This window comes from Octopus bimaculoides, chromosome 14 (assembly GCF_001194135.2).
Source record: "Octopus bimaculoides isolate UCB-OBI-ISO-001 chromosome 14, ASM119413v2, whole genome shotgun sequence".
Classification (NCBI taxonomy): Eukaryota; Metazoa; Mollusca; class Cephalopoda; order Octopoda; family Octopodidae; genus Octopus; species Octopus bimaculoides.
The window spans coordinates 20623363-20644190 of NC_068994.1; the positions used below are offsets into that span (position 1 = coordinate 20623363).

The following is a 20828-nucleotide window of genomic DNA, read 5'->3' on the forward strand; positions in this document are numbered from 1 at the left end:
GCTCTTAGTGCTCCACTGGTACAGGTGGCATCACGATTTTGCTTTCACTTGCCCCAATAGGTCTTCGCAAGCCAAGTTTAGTGTCCAATGAAGGAGATGTTGGCATGGGTGCCAGTCGTCGAATTTGGTTTCACTTGCCTCAACAAGTCTTTGCAAGCGGAGTTTAGTGTCCAATGAAGGGAAGGTACACATAAGTGCGCTGGCTAAACACCAGGCAGAGGCCTCGGATTATGGTCCCACTTGGCTTGCCGGGTCTTCTCATGCACAGCATATTTCCAAAGGTGTCGGTCACAAGTCATTGCCTCGGTGAGGCCTAATTTTCGAAGGTCGTGCTTCACCACCTCATCCCAGGTCTTCCTGGGTCTACCTCTTCCACAGGTTCCCTCAACCGCTAGAGTGTGGCACTTTTTCACACAGCTATCCTCATCCATTCTCGCCACATGACCATACCAGTGCAATCGTCTCTCTTGCACACCACATCTGATGCTTCTTAGGTCCAACTTTTCTCTCAAGGTACTTACACTCTGTCGAGTATGCACACTGACATTACACATCCATCGGAGCATACTAGCTTCATTCCTTGCGAGCTTACGCATGTCCTCAGCAGTCATGGCCCATGTTTCACTGCCATGAAGCAGACTGAACTATATATCGAATCGATTTCACAGTTATTACAACAATATGTAACTTCTGATCATCAGTATAGTATGGTCAAAATACATAAAAATAAACAAAAGATTCAACATACCAAAACGAACACCTCATGTATCCGGCATAGTACATAGTAGATTGTTCATCTTTATATATCTATGTAAAAGGCGGACTTTTTTGAATTGCATCTCAGTATACGTGTTTTTTTCCGGTAGTTTAGCGTGAGGCATTCTTGTATAAATATAAATAAATATATTCTAGGGAATAAATGATGGATTTTTCCCTTATGAGGTTTTTTCACGCTAGCTACTTGATAAATTTTTGTAAAAGATCTTATCCTATTATTGAATTAATTAAATATATAACCGGAATATATTCAGTGCTGAATTTTATTCCGGAAAAAAACACATATACCGAGATGCAATTAAAAAAATGCCCGCCTTTTACATAGATATATAAAGATGAACAATCTTCTATGTACTATGCTGGATACATGAGGTGTATTATGAATAGTCTGAGTGAAAGATGAGATGACCCATTCTGAACAAGTTTTTCTGTTTCCCATGTCTGTTAGTTTGTCAGTGTAAGGACACTTTTTCTCAGTTTTGAAGTGATATTCAAAACAAAATCATTGAATTGTATAGCTGTTACAAGTGAAGGTGTAATTAAGCCAATGATAAAAATACAGCATTTGTAGCTGTTATGCTTGGTGAGACTACAAACCTTCAGATAAAATCTTAATTGTCAAATGTTTTGTGATTTGTTAAGAAGGAAAGGTTTAGGGGATAAGCCAATGTCAGTAAAGATAGAAAAGCTGCACCACTGACAGAAGTTGTACATTGTTATACACATTCACTTAATTTGGTACACTCTCAAGCAGCTTCAAGAGATCATGAATATCGAATTTTCTTCCAAACTTTAAAAAGAGTTTTGACTTTTTTCTCCAAGTCAATGGATTGAATACTCCCTACTGGATGAGATCATTGGAAGATGATTTCCAAAGTTACATGTATGTTACTTGTGTCTTACTAACTACTTCAAAATGGTGCATTGTAGTGGGGAAATTATTTTCATTTTCAGCCTCCCCTTATTTCAAAGCATATAATATAGGTTTTTGCAGTTATTTTTATATGTTTGTCATTCAATACGATAATTGGGTCATTGAAAGTCAGGAAAAATTTAGCCCCATGAAGTTAGTCATTCAAATTCGTTTTACGATCATTCAGTTTCACACTTCAATCAAAGAATTTAGTATTTACATCATTCAAATTAAAATGCCTGTTGAGAGCATTTAAATTAGTCGGAATGTGAAGAAGCATCTTTTTGAGCATTCAGATTCTATTTAACACTTTGAGCAATCAAATTAGCACGATAGCTGTTTTGGTTTTATCTCATGATTATTGTTATCATAATCATGTGTTTTCATCCATTGTTTATGCTTTAAGCAATCTATCGTGCCCATGTCTTTTCTATGTATTCTTTCATTTTTGCATAGGTACAGGTATTTATTGTTAAAAAGTTCATGAAATCGCATTCCAGCCTTTTCAATCTTTTAAAGAAACTCACAATTACAACAAATACTCATTTTCTTTGATTTTGAATACATTATTTTGTGATATGTGTTTTTACTTTGCATAATATGTCTTGTTGGGAAAAGTATATATTTCTTTGATTTTGCATTTTTCTTTCATCGGGGGAAAGGTGCTATGTACTCTAAGATAATTATTGCTTTACAGTCTTGATAAGGAGAGTTCATTTGAGAGGATTTAGCTGTCTATTTCCTGATGATCAAGGCATCACAGGAAGTAGGTCTGGGTGTGTCTATACCAACGAACACAATTTTCTGGAGTGATAGCATTGATTTTATTCCTTGTGACCTCTTGTATGACATGTGTTCACCATTCTTCCATGGTCATGCCAGCTTTTTCTGCAGATGCTCGGTCACCAACCCTTCTTTGCTGCAACTCAGCTCGAATGAGGTCCCGCTTGACAGCTACCTTAAAGGCAGAATGTGCCATTTCCTTACAATTAAGAAATGTCAAGTAGGGAGGTAGGAGTTTCAGACTGACCCATGGGTTGGCATCAGCTGGGAGCTCAGCACAAATGTGTGGCAGCACATTGTCATAGATCAAGTAGACGGATTCATTTGCTGGGAACATGTTGGCACATGCTTGAACTGTTTTTACCAACTCTTGGAAAGAGTTTCGTGTAACTGTATCATTCACAATGGAGTAGTGAACCAGGCCGATTTCTCCCAACACTGCAAAAGTGACGTAGTTTTTCCCACACTGACGGTTGACAACTTGGCAAACAGGAATGCCTCGAGGGGCTCGTCCAAAAGACTACCTGGTCCAAATGTTGTACCCACATCAATGAATACGCAATGGCTGATGACTCCCTTTTCCATGAAGCAATGCACATACACATAACACTTTTCCAGAGTTCTTGGGGGCATTTCTTGCATCAGGAATGTCTTTGGCCAACTTCATAGTTATCAACATCCCATTTAGAGCCTGCGAGATTGCAGACATGGAAACAGGCAGCTTTCTGAGCAATGCTCCCTCTAAGTCCCTCTTCATTTGTTGAAGGGTTGTGAGTGGGCTGGCAGTAATCACCTGAAGCCTGGCTTGCATTTCCTCATCAACCTTAATGTGGTGGACACCTCCTCTGGGCAACTTGTGGCGCATCCCAGACCATAGGTAGGTTGTTATTATAGATCGGGCAGTACTTCTTTTAATGCGAAGTATGTCTGCCAGTTGCAGGTAGTCAGTTTGATGCCCCTCAAAGGTATCAACCAGCTTTGCCCTATCTTCATTTGATATACACATATATCTTATATGTGGCTCTATGATTACAAGTTTGTGTAAGAGAAAGGGATATGAAATGCCACTGATACTGACCAGTTACAATTGCAATGAAAAAGACTTTCCTGGACAGAAGAATCGTGTAATTTATTTCTTCCTAGTAGCTATACCAACATAATAAAATTTTCATGACAAAACAGGTCATTTAAATTTGTCATTTTTAACATTCACTTCTTAGAATATGAGTAAAACCACACCTGTAAAATTAATGCTAAATTGAATAAAACAGGAGTTAACTTGTTGAATGATTAAAGATGATAAGTTGGGTAGAAAGAATTGTTTTCAACACAAGGTGCAGGTATGGTTGTGTGGTAATGTGTGCAGAACATTGGGTAGAACTTTGGAGAAAGAACTGGATATGAAGTGAAAAAATTACTTAATTAAAGAAATTTTCATACAGGAAGACATTTGAAATCTTCATGTTTCTAATATAAAACACTAGAATAAAAAAGTTGTAGTTGAACCATATGATATAAGAAAAATGTACAGATTCTATATTCAGTGGGATACTTTGAGATTCAGAAATGAGCTTCTAAATCGTTGCAATAAGAATAAAATACAACTTCCTCTGCTATAATTTGACCATGATGAACTCAAACTGCTTTTTGATGGTAATATTGAGGAAACTAATAATTTCAGGAAAAATATAATCGTGCAGTTTCCTCTACCTCATTTTGAGTAGAATTACTACAACTTAAGAAAAGAGCCTTTATTGATTTAGAATCCCAGGGCAGACATATTTTACTTCTACTCTGTACATGTAAAATGATCACCCAGTATGTGACTAACTTCCTCTTCCTCCTCCTCCTCCTCCTCATCATCATCAGTTAACATCTGTTTTCCATGCTGGCATGGATTGGACAGTTTGATTGGAGCTGGTAAGGCCAGGGGCCACACCAGCCTCCATTGTCTGTTCTGGTATGGCTTCAATGACTTGATGCCCTTCCTAATGCCGACAATTCCACAGTGTGTACCAGGTGCTTTTAATGTGACACCAGCATGAATGCTTTTTATGTGGCACCAGCACCAGTATCAGTTCTACTGTTGCAGACTGATCTTCTTGAATACAACAATGTGCCAGATATTTTGGTCTTTTGTCATCTTTGTAAAGCTCAGTATCTTGAGATCAGCCTTCAATACTTTGTCCCACATCTTCTTGAGTCTCTCTCTTCCACAAGTTCCTTCTTTTTTAAGTGATTGGCTCTTCTATATGCAACTGTCTACATTTTATTGATGCTAAAGAGGCTTTGAGACCACAAGTCTGTTCTTGCAACTCTACCAAATGCATATTTTTTACAGCCCAGTGTATGGGTAACAAAAAAATCACAATTTCTTATATACTAGGTACAACCATCTCAAAATGGTTGTATCTAGTATATAAGAAATTATGATTTTTTATTACCCATGCACTGGAGTATAAAAATATGCATTTGGTAGAATTGCAAGAATAGGCATGTAAACTCAAAAAAAATACAATTCTCCATAAATATGAACTGCACTTCAGACAAAGCCCTAACTTCAAGCAGTACAATTTTCCTACAAATAATGAAATCATTGCCATACTTAGTGGTGAAAACAACTTTTCAAAAATAAACTCAACTCAGAAATGTGCTATCAATAAAGATCTCATATAAATCTTGCTATCTTGAGTATTTTTTATTTTCCAATGGTTATAGAAAATAGTGGAATGATATACAGCATATTGAAGAATGATGGACTTGTGTTCACAAGAGTTTTTCTGTTATTGTCTTGCATATAGAGGTGGCATCAGTGTCATTAATGGATCAGGAAAGTTTTTTTTTCCTAGAATACTAATTGATCCACACATCAAAGTTGAATGATATTGTTTAAAGTTTGTAAGAAACAAGTAATTTAAACTGCAAGTGGAACAGTGCAGTGGACTGATGATCACTTTGCAGCTAGAGAAGACAAGAATGTATTATATTGTTATTAACACTATAAGTTATCTATATCCTAATTTTTCAATAACCTTAATATGCTGTCTAATTCATTATCATAACAAATTTTTATCATAATGTCATGAGGTCAAATAAATTTCTGCAGTAAAATAAAGTATGAAAATTTATAAAACATAGCATTTCTACAGGTCTTGCCATCTATTATTATTATATTATTATTCTCTGATAATTACTTGTTGTAATAAAAACTAATTAAATTTTTTTTCTTGTAGATGATGAAAATCCGTATCCGTCAGGTGAACCCACACATTGTGTGTTCACTATGTGCAGGCTATTTCATAGATGCTACCACTATCACAGAATGCCTTCATACATGTAAGCTGATTTAATAATACTTTTCTGTACATGTCAAATGTATCTGATATTTAAGAGGGGACTAGAATCATATAAATATAATCTTCCCCCACCAACCATCCACTTCCTCCATCACCTGTCAGCTTCTAATACATATCTTTGTTTTGGAAATTGCAGCTAATTAAATGAAGGAATATATGTTTACATTCTGCAATATGTAGAAGTGAAAATAGCTCGGCAGGTATAATATTAAACTATCATCCTCAAGACATATAACCATATACTTGGACTGTGGAGTTGATTCTAAATGCATACATTTACCTAACATTTGGGATCCTCTACTAGAGTGACCTGTGGTACACCAGCATCTTATTCAGGACATATTCTGTTCACTGGATATTAACATGAAACTGGAACTAAACACCAGCTTTAAAAACCTTACAGTTTAAGATACATTTACAAAGGCCTAGTTTACTTAGTATAATGATATTTTGGATAAGGTAGCATTCTCTGCTGTTTACAACACTGAACTATATAATTGACAAATGTTTCATTAGTTTACTGTGTGAACTCAAATCCAGGGCTGCACAGTCTGAAGAAACTCCAAATGATGATTCATGTTAAAATATTGCAATCTTTAATGGACTGTGACATTTAGAATTAAGTATTTTATTTAGTGATAAATTGTGATACTTGCTGTAAAATAAAACAGTGGACTCTAATAACTATACCAGGATTCTAATAACTAGGGCAATTTTTTTAGCCTTAAAAATTGCTCAATTTTAACCTTATTTTCATACTTTTTTAACCTTAACTTTTAACTTTATCAGTAGCTTTTAAACTCATTATAACCTTATTATTATTGATAAATCCATGAACATGAAGGAGTTGATTACTTTATGATATAAGAGTATTATCAAAACAATTTTTTAAAAATAACTATTGTGGAAATTTATTATTGTACAATATGATATAATGTTTTACATTTGTAGGCAGAAAATTCCTGTTTTTTTTCCAAGGATTTTTTCCAGCATCGAAAAACTGCATTGTACAGCAATTGATGTCACTTGGCATTGTCTCAGATCTACATATTCTGTGGGTGAAACTTTGGGGTTCATTAGTTGAATTATCAAACTTTTATTAAATTCAAAATCAATATAATTCATGGTGTAACATGGGTCTTCATTGAATTTCACTTCTTTGAGGGTTTTGTAAGCATCATAGATAATGAAGGCTGTTGATTCAGCTTTCAAAATCAACTCTTTCAACTGTAGGAGTTCACACAGCTTCTTGTTCTCCGCACCAACATGTTTTCATCCTCAAAACTCACAATTTTTTAAACTTCTGCAAGGTTCTTGGTATAGTTATTTCAAGCATCCAACCAACTACCCTACCTGATCACAATTGGCTGAAGGATGTATCAGATTGTTTTGAATTGCTCTCAATGGTTTTTGTTTTTTTACAGCAGCAGTCTTAATGATAGCAATCAGACAATCAAATGCAGGATAGAAAGCCTTTATTTTTAGAGCACAGTTGCACAGTAGATGGGAGCAGGTTACATGCAAGAGCTTAGGGGACAAAACTTGTAATGTTTCTCAAGCAGCTACCATATACTGAGCAGCATCACACAATAATAGGAGAAAATTTTCTCTTGGAACTGCTATATTTCTTAATGAATCATTGATGATCTGAGTGATGACTGCAGCAGTTAGAGTTGATTCTAGTCGCAAACATTCTATTAAAAACGTTTTTTGAAGATTTTTTAACTGAACCACTAAGTACATTAACAATTTTTTGTCATTGATCTCACTTTCGTCAACAATTAAAAATACATTTTGATCAGCCAACAGCTCTTGCAATTTTCAGCCATGTTTGCACTTAGCGTATCAACATATTTTCAGCACTTAGATTGAGATGGCCGTGGTTTATTGAGAGAATCAAAGAAACTTCTCAAACTTGGATTAGTGAGCTTGTGCAAAGGAACGTCAGTCCCAACAAATGCTTTGGTCACCATTGCACTCCAAGATTGATCATTTTTGGTAAATTCAAACAATTTGATAGGTGGCTGTTCAATTTTAGTAGTTTTTTAAAGATAGATTTGATAGTTTTTGCTCATTCTGTGTGACTCAACAAAATGCCTTTTATCGCAGTTGACATCAGTGAGACACAATCAGCAATGTAACTGGGTATTGTGAGTCGAAACAAATTCTTTTGGGAATGTTTCTGTTTTTGGCTTCAACATCTGAGTTAAGAATAATAAAATCATAATGATCAAAATTAAAATTACTTGAAACAGGAAAACAGAAGCAACGACAAAAGAATTCCACAATCAACCTTAAAAAGACCCAGCAATGCAAGTGAAAGAAAATGATTCAATTCAATAAACCTCAGATAAAAATTTATGTAATAGTTAACAAACAAATTAAAACAATACATAAAAAATATATATCAAAATATCATTGTGAAACAGCTAGCTTACTGTACATTTACATATAGGGAAAAAAATAGTAAGAAAAAGTACTTACTTTTAGTGGTAAATTAAAAATTTCTCAATAACAGGTGCAAATAATTAAAACTAGGTAAATACACTTACAATTGGGTGGTAGTAGATAATTCTATTCTTGAAGAGGCCTGTTTCATGAATCGGAGAAAAGATGCAAATAATCAGTACTAACAGTTGGTATCAATCACCAATAACTAATATTGATAAAAGTACCTTGTAGCCATATAGACATGCTAGACTTTTGTTCAAATGACTAGATACACCTGATGTCCAATAATTTTCAACATCAAAGGATAGGACAAGTCAGAGGGAGTGCTAAAAATAGCTCTGAAGTGGTAGTCCAATACTAAAAGCTCTACTAAAAGCTAGCAGAAATAGATAACAAATTTAAGTTTAATAGATAACAAATTTAAGTTTAATTAATACATAAAATTATATATCAATGAATCTATCTATTCTTTGCAGTATCTAATCAAAAGAAAAAAATTCTTTTGAGTGAAATTTCATTTTTTCAACATTATTGCTTGATTTTAACTTTATTAGCTTTAAGAAGTAATTAATTCTGATGATTAATCATAAAAAATGTTTTTTATCTTTGGCTTAAACTTGAAATAAGCATTTTTATGAATTTTAACTTTTTGGCAAAAAGTTGCTTTACGAATAAATTGCCTTGCTATGACTTTTCAGCTTAGTATAAAGTCACAGCATCAACATTATACTGTGACACAGCTAGATACTTCGTTGCTATTATACTATACCACAGAATTTAATATATCACCTTCAGTGTATAATTTCTTTTTGTAATATCTCCAGTGATATATCAAAAATAGTATTCTTTTTTTACATTTCAGTTTGTAAAAGCTGCATTGTTAAGTATCTTCAAAGTAGCAAATGTTGTCCTCATTGTAATATGAAAATTCATGAAACCCAGCCTTTGGCAAACTTGAGGGCTGACCGGACATTACAGGATATTGTCTATAAGTTAGTGCCTGGACTCTTTGAAAGTAAGTTATTTTAAAGACAAAGCATAAAAAAAGTTCATTTCAAAACATTAATTTTTTATACAATTGTGGAAAATTTTAAAGATATAGTTTTATAAGAGTTATCAGAAAAGCTTTGTTTTTTTGGTCATTTGATTTTGACAAATATTTTAAAAACAATATTTATTTTGGTTAAAAGTTATTTTCTTCTTCAGTAATAAAATACAGTGCATTATTTAGTTTAGATTATTTTCCATGTTTTTGTATTTCTTGGAATTGCAATATTCTTATTATTTGTATTTCAGATGAAGAGAAGAGAAGGGAAGAATTTTATAACTCCCGTGGCCTTGGAAATGAAAAGAAAGATGGTAAGATTATTTTGCAAAGTTCATTAGGATTTTGATCTAGGAATTCTCGGTGTTTTTTTTTATTACTATTAGTTACTTGTGGTTATCTTGATTGAGTAGACTATGATCAAAGATCTTCAACTTGAGATTATTCTGTCATTTGCATATCCAAGACTATATTGTATAATATGTTCTTCCTTTTCTGAGACAATAGTGTAATTTTTGAAGTAGATTTGACTGCTGTTTCCAGTTGGTCTAAATCACATAGAGGTTCTCTCAATGCCTTGATTATTATTAGTTAGATGAGTGGGTGGGGAGGATATGTCTATAACTTATTCTTCTTAGGTCTCCTAAATTGGGTGAGGGTCAGGATAACTGATGTATAGGAAAAGGTTTCTGGAAAAAATGTATTTCTTTAAATGAAATATTATTAGTAAGGTGTTCTATAAGGAGATTGAATGGCAAGGTGCCTTATGAATGATCGAAAGAGGAAAGTTGGGTGTGTAAAATTTATTCAGATAGGGGTTCTGGAATCAATAATTTTCAAATGACCATAGGGCTAGTGGGTGGACACAGCTTTAAGAGGGGATAATAGAGTATTGATAAGTGAAAAACTGTCTGTTATGTGAATGGTTGTGGTTGTGTGTGTTTGTAGTGGTGGAGCACTGTTATTAATAATATAGTGAGTTATATAACCAATTAAATATTTTTCGAAGTCTCTTAAGAGAAACTATTTAACCGTAGTTTTATAGTTGGATGGAATGCCAGTAAGATTCCTTGATAATCTAGTACCACTTCTTGAGTGCTGGGTAAACAGACACATAATATTAAGGGTATTACAGTGATGGTGTTGATCAATATATATATGATTTGTGGAGATTTATTATTTTCCAAGATGGAATGCAAAAAATTTATATAGTGTATACATAACATAATTCTGATATCACCACTAGTTTATATCTCTTAATTTTCTCTCACTGCCTTTTCTATATAAAACATAAATTTGTGTTTCAGTAATTGCTCATAACACTCTTTTATTCCTACAGGAGATGAAAATACTCTATTGAAACCATCAACAATTATAAACCACCCTGATGGACACCAATATAGATTTGATGAACAAATTTGTCTCTGTTTAGAGCGATATGGGTAAGTTGGAATACTTTTATAAATATGAATTATTTCATAGATGCAGAATAGTCATAAGATTAACTACTGGATTACAGAGTCACTTGTTCAAACCGTTTTTCTATCAATTTGTTTTCAAGCCAGTGAGAGGACTTCTTACATAAATGTTCAACCTGTTGTAAAATTAGCTGCCAAATCTTCCATCAAATCACATCCTACCAATTTAATAAGGAGGGGCACCCTGGATAATGTAACCTTGGGTACATAATGCAAGAAAAAAAAACAAAACAAAACAGGATGGTCACACTGGGATTGCAGTCAGAGGAGGAAAAGTCAACAGTGAAAAGCAAACACCCCAGAACACTTATTTCACCACTTTGTCCAGACAAACTTAAAAAAGTATGCGCACACAAAAATAGCAGCAACACCAATAACTTCATTAGCTCCTCAACACTGTTGGGATAAACATTTCTAATGATGAGTGTAGATGAATGACAACTGTTGTGTTCTAAGGTCACCTTGCCAAACTTTACTGAGATCACCATGAAAACAGCCTGAATAGGCTGGGTTTTATCAGTTGATGCCACGCGAGATAAACCACTGAATGTCTGAGACTAGAATATAGTCCTCTATTAGACAAGGATAGGTTTAACTGAAGCAATGAACCTGTCAATAGCACCGAGTTGTTCAACTACGTACTTATCACCCAGAAGTTTGTTTAATCAGAACTTAGTACTACGTAATAACAACCACAGAATTATGCTAAACATGACACATTATTCTTATGTATTGTGTTATCCCATAAATAATGCGTTTTTTTTATACTTCTTTTATTTTTCAAAGCTAAGATAAACAAAGTTCTTTTTTAATCTAAAATATACTCTCCTTTATTTTCTACAATGCTCTTCCATCTTACCAGGCCCCTCTTCCAAAATTCACTTGTCTATGATGAAAAATACTCCTCCAGTTCTGTTCTGACCTAGTGTACAGAATTCATATTTTTTCCATCCAAATGATTTTGAAGACTGTGGAAAAAATGATAATCAGATGGGGCAATGTCCAGCGAATATGGTGGGTGGGGCATTGTTTCCCATTCAAACTACTCCAGCCTTTGAAATGTCATCATCACTGTATGTGGCCGAACATTATCCTGACGGGAGAAACCAAAGATGGTCGTTTTCTTCTAGCGCTGACTTAAGCTGCTCAAGCTGCTCACAGTAGATCTCCTTTGTTATCATTTGGTTTGGGTTTAAAAGTTCAAAGTGGACTAAACCTTTTATATCTCACCAAACAGATAACATCACCTTACGTGGGTGAAGACCTTCTTTAGCCTGGGGTGCCAGTGTTTCTCCTCTCCCTACCCACTGTCTTCGGCCCTGGACATTTTTATAGAGAACCCATTTCTTGTTACCAGTCACTATTCAGTCCAAAAAAGATTTGTATATGAGATGTGACAGCAAAGAAGAGCACACATGCACTCTCTGTGCACAATTAGACTCAGAAAGTTTGTGAGGAACCCATTGACCCAATTTGCTGACTTTTCCAGTGGCACACAGGTGTCAATGAATGGTTGAATGACTAAATCCAAGCTTCTCTACTAGTTCTTCAACAGTTACGATGGGATTTTGTTCCACCAGGGTTTGCAGGATGTCCTCATTGAGATCTACAGATCTTGCAGGAAGAGGCTCATCTTCTAGGCTGTAGTTTCCAGTTGGGAATTTCTTGAATCACCGTTGACACTGGCTTACACTTATTGTCCGATTCCCATATACTGCATTAATATTCCTCAAACTTTCTATTGTGTTGTTGCTTTTATTGAACTCGTAAAGCAAAATATGCCGAATATGCTCCTTTGTCACTTCCATTAGAGCTTTGGAAAAACAACTGTTAAAATCGAACTGTACTCTTCAAAACTTGCACTAAAAATAAGAACAAAGTACAATTACTTCCTGCTTTTATAGCAAGTTGATGCAGGTAGTTTATCCCATCTCCCTCCAACTTTTAGTTCATGCAATTGAAAAAAACCACATTATTTATGGGATGACCCAATACTTCTGAAGATTTAACTGGTAACTTGTGCAAACAGTTCTACTTTGTTATTAAGTGATTGTTGGTAGGTAAGGTAACTAAGTTGTGAGTTTTACCAATATTTTCTCAATTTTTATACAGTTACGTAAATTTGAAGCATATTCATATTAACAAAGAAAATTGAACATGAAAATATACACACATACATGCATGAGTGTGTGTGTGTAGTCCAATGATGGCTTAGCTGGCCAAAATTTGAAGTCACTGTCAACAGCATTCTTGTATAAGATTAATGAATTTATTGTCATATTTCAATGATGGTCATTTTTTATTTTATTTGTCAAAAAGACACACACACACTATATATTCATTCTTCACTTCAGATTTATTATTGTTCTTGTTTTATGTTCTTTGTTTGGAAATCTTTTGCCACACATCCTGTGACGTTTTCAGCAACTCTTCATGTGTGGGGTGGAGAGTCACTGAAGAGGTCACGATCATACAATCATGAACTGAATACTCTAACCACTAAACCACACGGTCATTCTAATAATCCCAAGGTTGTATACCAGATCAAAAAAATTGGTTTCAGAGAAACATAAGATTGATACATAATTCTATGAAAAATTGCATGTATCAAAAATATAGAAACGGAATAGCTTGATATCTTGTATAATTCTAATTTATTTAAATTTCATCTAGACCTCAGTCAATTCAGAATGGCTCCTATCAGCTACGGCCACTTGAGAAGAAATTTGTCCGTTGTTCTATCCGTGTATTAGTGTCACAGGTCAAAGGTCTTTTGCGGAAAAAACTCTCCTTGCCTGAATATTTGGATGTAAGTTAACTATTTTTATTATAAATACATTTATAAAAGTGAACTTTATCTGATTTTTTTTTGTCTCAGAGAGAAATCTAACGAGGCAATCTTTGAATCCTGGTTGCTTGGAAGGAGCAAACAACAAATAACAAGACTTAAATGTTCTCATTTGTTATTATTCTTACATGTGTGTGTGTATAAATATATATATTTACATCTCTGAGTGGTTGGCGTTAGGAAGGGCATCCAGCTGTAGAAACTCTGCCAAATTAGATTGGAGCCTGGTGTAGCCATCCGGTTGCACCAGTCCTCAGTCAAATCGTCCAACCCATGCTAGCATGGAAAGCGGACGTTAAACGATGATGATGATGATGATGATGATGATACACACACACATATATACATTTGTTTAATCCCATTGATATTTCTCATTATTATAAATTTAACTTTGATATCAACCCACCTGATACTTCCTGTACTAAAGTGGTCGTATTAAAGGAGATCAGTTTACATGATGCTGTCTGTACTGTATTCATTAATTTTTTTTGATCTTTTTTAAAACGGGGGCCACATTTTTCATTAATGAAACACTTTGAAACTTGGAACACTGGTAGAATGTGTCATATAAAACATCTTTTTCTCTTAGTCTTCTTTAAAAAAAAAAGAAATCCATAAATTATTCCATGTTAAAGTTGTTGTATTTCTGTAATTTCAACCAATCACTGACGTCCATTCAGCCGATATACATTAAGTGCCGACTACATAAACAAACGATTCTGAAACAATTAACCCTAACCCTAACCCTAACTCTAACCCTAACCCTAACCCTAACTCTAACCCTAACCCTAACCCTAACCCTAACACTAGGGTTAGGGTTAGGGTTAAAGCAAATTTAAAATGAAAAAAGCAAATAAAATGAAGAATCGTTTGTTTATGTAGTCGGCACTTAATGTATATCGGCTGAATGGACGTCAGTGATTGGTTGAAATTATCGAAATAAGACAATTTTTTACATGAAATAAATTCGAATCCAAAAATATTTTTCTGTTCTATAACACAAAATAGATAAGTATACGAAGTTTGAAAGTCTTTCGGTACCAAAAACACTACGTAAAACATTAATGAAAAATGTGGCCCCCGTTTTAAAAAAGATCCATTTTTTTTTAACTGCCTGCTCAATGTATTTTACTTTATTAACTGTTAACAGCTATCTTTTCTGCTTAGTTTACTACTCGTAACAATATGTACATATAGTGTATACTTTAATGACTCTTAAACATCTTTTATCATTTATTTTACTTGATATCCAACTTATCTCTTCTACATATATTACTATTAACCTTTTAAAAGTTAAATTTATTATTGTACAGTTTACTGACCATCAGCTGGTTGCTTTTGTGTATATTAAAAATTTGTATGTTTTCTGTATATACTGTATGTTCAGCCTTCAAATTTTTCTATCCAAAAGTGTTTTTCAACACAATATTTACAAGCTGTTATCTATAGCTTTTTATGTACTTTGAGATCCTGTTCCAAAAGAGAATTATTTCATTGTATATTTTGTTAACCCTTAATATATATTCCTTCTGTATGTCTTAATGTCTAGTTGGATGTATTATGTCAAGAGGAAAAGTTAATGGAAGAGATGAGCATGAAGCAATTGTTTCTGATGCATTGGTTTCAGAAGGTATGTAAAACTTAAACCAGATTCTTGATAAACCAACCAACAAAAGTTTATAATTACATAATCACCAACTTTACCATTACTTAACAATCATAAATTTCATATAATATTTGTTACTTGATCTTAAAAGTCCTCCAATTTAGTATTTCTAGGCAAAATGGCTTAAAGGATTACGCTTTGTTGGATTCTTGACTCATCAGTCCTGAGTTCAAATACACTGCAGGTGTTTTATTGTGCATTTTGGGTAGGGCGCATAAACAAACTTTTGTTATTTCAGTTTGTCTAGCTGTGAGAGGAATGAGCATTTCTGAAAATTTATCTGTCATATCTTGGGCAAAAAAATGTTTGCTCAATAAAATGCTATGAAACTTTGTATCAACCAGTAGCCCCTTGTGTTGGCTGAGTAAATGCAGAATTGAGTAACCTGCTAAAAGGGAATCAGCTCTTGTTCACTAGAGATATTTCCATTGCATTTATGGGAGGGATACTTTATGTTGCCTTAGTTCACCTGTCAGGAATATATATCAGATTCAAGATCTTTTCTATCTCCTTCTCTGCAATTTTTTTTCTGAAGAAATCATCATCATCATCATCATCATCATTCAGGTGGTGAGCTGGCAGAATTGTTAGATGCTGGACTAGCAGCATTTATTCTAGTTTTATTTTCTGAATTCAGATCCTACTGACATTAACTTTGCCTTTCATCTTTATGGGGTTGATAAAATATGTACCAGTTGAACACTGGGGTTGATGTTATTGACTAGCCCCCTTCTCCAAAAAGAAAAATTTCAGGCCTTGTGCCTATAGTAGAAAGAATTATAAAGGAAAATAAGGGTGGAGAGGGAAGTGTTGTCTTCTAACCAGTTTGCTGAAAGGTGAATGAAAATGGCGAGAATGGTGCAAATGAACAGGCCTGCCTTGAGCATGTGCCTGTAGTTGGAGAGAAGAAAATAAAAAGGCATCTGCCTCAAAGGTCCCTGGTTTTTATGGGGTTTTTCTGTGAGCAACCCTCGAATATCTACCTGTTTTTGAGGATTACTTGTTGAATTTTAACAAAGATGTTAATCTTTGTTTACATGCAAAACCCTCATACATACACACATATGCACATACATTTTTTTTGTTTTGTCCTGTACTGTCCATAATGTTTTTTATTGTAAACCCTTTGTGATTAATAAAGAAATCATTATTATTATTGATGCTGGCCTTGAGCCTAAATTTGAAATATTTATTATTATTCCTGAGCAAAACAGCTCACCCTACTTGTTTCATTATACCTAACTGAATAAAAAAAGGAAATCTCACCTCTACTTTATAGCTAAGAAGTCGTAGGAAAGCATTTCAGCTATACAATCAATTGTTTTAACAAAAATCCAGTCCATTTATACAAGCATCACAGAAGTGATGGTAAAACATCCTACTTTATATTATATTTTGAGTTCAAATCCCACTATGGTCAATTTTGCTTATCAATCTTCCAGAGTGATAGTAAATTTGTACCAAGTGTGGCTGCATACCTAAAATTTTATTTTTATTGTCCTGGGTTCACTCACACTATACAGTACCTTAGTCATGTGTTTTATCCTCAAACCAAACTGATTGCCAAACCCAATTTATGGCCTAGTGCCTACATCAAAAATCAATAGTGATACAAGTTTATATTTGCTACAATTGATGTAAGTAAATCAAAACTACTTTTCTTCATTAGCTTTCTGTTTCATCAAAAACACCCAACAAATATGAAAGGATACTGCAATTAACATCATTTGGTTGATGCTGGGTTAATTTGAAGAAATGTTTTTACTGATACGTCTGTAGAAAGTAGTACAATGAAGTGTATGAGAGAGAGAGAAAGAGAGACTCTGTCTTGCAATGTTAAAAAATGCTTCCTGTAGTTGAAATCTTCAATAATAAAAGAAATCTAAAAACCACATTTTGATAAAAATATATTAAAATTAGAATTTGTAAGAATTTTCATGACTGTAGACTTTAATAATTGTTTTCTTTTAGTAAAAATTACATACTCCCAACTAATTTATAAGTAACTTTCATCATTATAGTATAAAGATTATAGTTATTTATTGTTTCTTCTGCAGGATTCCCCCATGGTATTATTTTATCGGTTAAAACAACGTTACAATACATCTACTGAATGCAGCTCGTGAAATAGATGAAGCAATTTACAAATGAAATATTAATTGCTAAAGAACATTCCTGCTTGATTGTTGGACTACATAAATTACAAATTAGAAACTCATTTTATTTGAGAAAAAAAAAAATGAAAAAAGAGGTAAGGCAAAAATCAAACATAAGTGAAGTGTTAGACAAAATACCTTATGGTAGTTGGTTAAGTCCCTTCCCTGTATGTTTTGAGCTCAAATCCTGCCGGGGTCAACATTTGCTTTCCTCCTGTCAAGGTTGATAAAATAACTATGGTGATTGATAATGACCACAGTTGGAAGACCAAAAGAATGAAGTAAAATGAAAGAAAGAGAAGAAAAAAAAATACCCACAACAATGAGGAAGAACTTTGTAATAATTATCCAAAGAAATAGATATTCTTCATAATTCAGAGGAAGCAAGTCAGAGGATATATGCGAAATATATATACAAGTTTGTGTGTGTGTGTGTGTGTGTGAGAGAGAGAGAGAGAGAGAGTGTGTTTCTACTTGTGTATTGGTAAATGTGTGGATATATATATATATATATACATACACACACACAAATGATGTGTTGTTTGTATGTATATGCATATGTTAAAATTCAAAAATATACTAAGTCATAAAGAATGAGAAAGAAAACACCATATTGGTTGTGGTGAGCAGGCTTGCATATTTGGCTGATATTTGAGGTATGTATAGTAGTTCAATCCCCACTTGATGCATTTATCTTTTATTCTCATTAATGATTTTATATTATTGATTGTCTTATTTGCATGTATATACTTGTATATAATTCAAAGAACTTTGTTCTTTAATACAACATTCTTCATTTTTTTCATTCATACATGTATCATCTTCATATATCTTGCAACATCTGACTGTTATATAGTGCAAGGGCATACCTGCACACACGTTCACACAGACAAGCATATATAGTGTCTCACAAATGTCTACACACTTTTTATATCATATTTATATATGATACTATAAAGTGTATATGCATTAAGTAAAATAAATATCTTCTAAAGTGTGTATGAATTCTTCTGAGACATATATTTAAATAAATGTTAATGTTTTTAAATTTGTGCAGATAATGAATTAATGTTTTAAAATTTATTACATTTCTTTTGTAACAAATGACTTATTATTTAAGCTTAAGCTTCTTAATTTTCAATTGCAAGGTTATAAAATCAACTCAGTCCTTGCTACAGCTATCTTGTCATCTTCACAGGCATGGCATATTGGTCTTCTTGCATTAGCCTGGCTAGCTGGAAAAAAAAATAGTATGTTGCTATTAAATGAATGAGTAGCTCATTTTAGGAAGAACATGAAGTTATGAAAATAGTTATTCAGTCTTACAATATTTATATAAATATGCAACTATTCAGAAACATCTTAACATGAAAATAGGGCAAATGGATATCAAAATGCATGCATGTGATTGTGTGTATGTATATGTTCATGTGAGTGAATCTCTCGCACTCATATATGTGTGTGTGTGTAATATGTATGTACAGACATAATATATCTATTATGGATAGACACACATGAAATAGGCAACTAGGCAGCAAAATTCTTATTCATGTTAGCAACATATTTAATCAGTAAGCATGCACAACTCAGCAGGTAGCCAGTGCTAATACTTTATATGCAACAAACAAGAAGAATGAACTTTATATATGTGTGTATGTATGTATGTGTGTGTGTGTGTGTGTGTGTATATATATATATATATATATATATATATATATGTATATATGAATGTATTCTGGCCCATGTGAGCATGGAAAAGTGGATGTTAAAATGATGATGGTCTTGATAATAAAAGCAACAAATAGAAAATAATAATGATAAAGTAAAATGAATGTGATTCTGTTTTAATATGGAGCCATCTGTAGAACAGAATGACCAACAATTTCTGTAAATGTGCAAATTTGCAAACCACCCTAGAGAAAACAATATGTGTTGAAAAAAATGAAATAAATAAACATTTTAAAAGTTACATGAAGATTTATAAAATCCTCTGTCAGTCATGGAATTAATTTGTCATATATCAGTGTGACATGTGCCATTATTGGTAAATGTTAATACAGCTGATGTTTAACTTCAGTTTCATGGCTTTGAGCAGATGAAAAAAATGTTTGTCTTGTATAGGACAAAACAGCAGATTAGCATTTTAATATGATCTGGTATTTATTTATTCCTATCAAGTAGGATAACTGAGCTGGATAGAATTGTGTGTAAAGCTCAATGAAATTAGGCCTGCAAATCAGTATTTATAAGCCTGTGGTCTAATACTATATCCACTTGGTCAGCTCTCTTTTCCAAGAATACATGAAGAGAATTTGTGATACTTATATGAACTAAATTTGGGTGATTACTGCTGCAGAAAACAAATGGCTCTTATGGGTTTTAGATTTTTGTCCTTTGTCTTTCTCTTATATTTGGTTACTTAGGGGAAATTTTTGGTGTAGAATTATTTAAAAAGGATAAGATTATATCAGAGAATCTCTTCGATGCAGAAGAAATGTTCCAAGAAATTATATCCAGAAGAATTAAAATGTGAGGTTAATCTTAGAATATCAAACTAGAATATTATTTTGACAGAATTATATTTCAGGATTACCTTAAATATAATATTTAATCCCAAAAGAATCATTGAATTACAATAGAAAATTTTGCTGCCATAGTTCTGAAGACTTTTCTGAGAAATTTATATTGCAGGATCTTTATGTATGAATTATATTGGAGGATTATTCCAGTATATGGAGGATAGTTAACAGTGAAAGATTAGATTTATTTTGGAAGAGTACACTTAAGATTGATCCAGTCAATAGATGTTATGTAATGAAGGAATAATTATCAGATGGGCAGAGGATACTAGGGGACGATATTTAAGGATTAATGTAGTAGATAAATGACACAAAAATACTAAATTCTGGAGGATTAGGTTATGTTTGGTAAGGTACCGGGAGAATATAGATGAGGATTCACTCAGTAGATAGATGATACTAAATGCTGGTGGATTAGATTATCTTGGATATGGATGTAGGATACTGAGGAAATAGGCTTGAGGATTATCGTAGAATTACTTTAATAGATTATACTGGAAGATTAATATGGGGAATTCGGGCTGAAAGTTTATTCTTCACAAATTAAGTTCCAAGAATAACTGAGATCATCCTCAAAGAATTGCAGGCGATTAAGATGATGGAATGTTAGTCTAGGAAAATCATTTTGGGAACTTATTTTTGATGAAATATAATTAACTTACACAGTATTTAATATTCTACTATGCTGCTGTTTAATAGAAATTATTCTATTAACACTCAATGAATTTTAAGAAATGTGAACTTTGTAATTTCAGTTTTTAGTTGTTTTTTTTTTT

General features: G+C 33.3%; 1 protein-coding gene across 5 annotated transcripts in view; it reads left to right on the forward strand.

Moving 5' to 3' along the window:
• The window catches only part of LOC106876132 (polycomb group RING finger protein 1), a 27384-nt gene extending 6562 nt beyond the window's left edge, over positions 1-20822 (forward strand). For all 5 annotated transcript variants that reach the window (XM_014924550.2, XM_014924548.2, XM_052972738.1 and 2 more), the window contains exons 2-8: positions 5707-5809; positions 9143-9295; positions 9577-9639; positions 10665-10767; positions 13477-13612; positions 15201-15281; positions 17375-20822. In XM_014924550.2, the coding sequence (XP_014780036.1) occupies positions 5707-5809; positions 9143-9295; positions 9577-9639; positions 10665-10767; positions 13477-13612; positions 15201-15281; positions 17375-17443 (708 nt within the window). In that variant the 3' untranslated portion in view covers positions 17444-20822. The remainder of the gene's footprint in view (positions 1-5706; positions 5810-9142; positions 9296-9576; positions 9640-10664; positions 10768-13476; positions 13613-15200; positions 15282-17374) is intronic.
• The last annotated feature ends 6 nt before the right edge of the window (positions 20823-20828 follow it).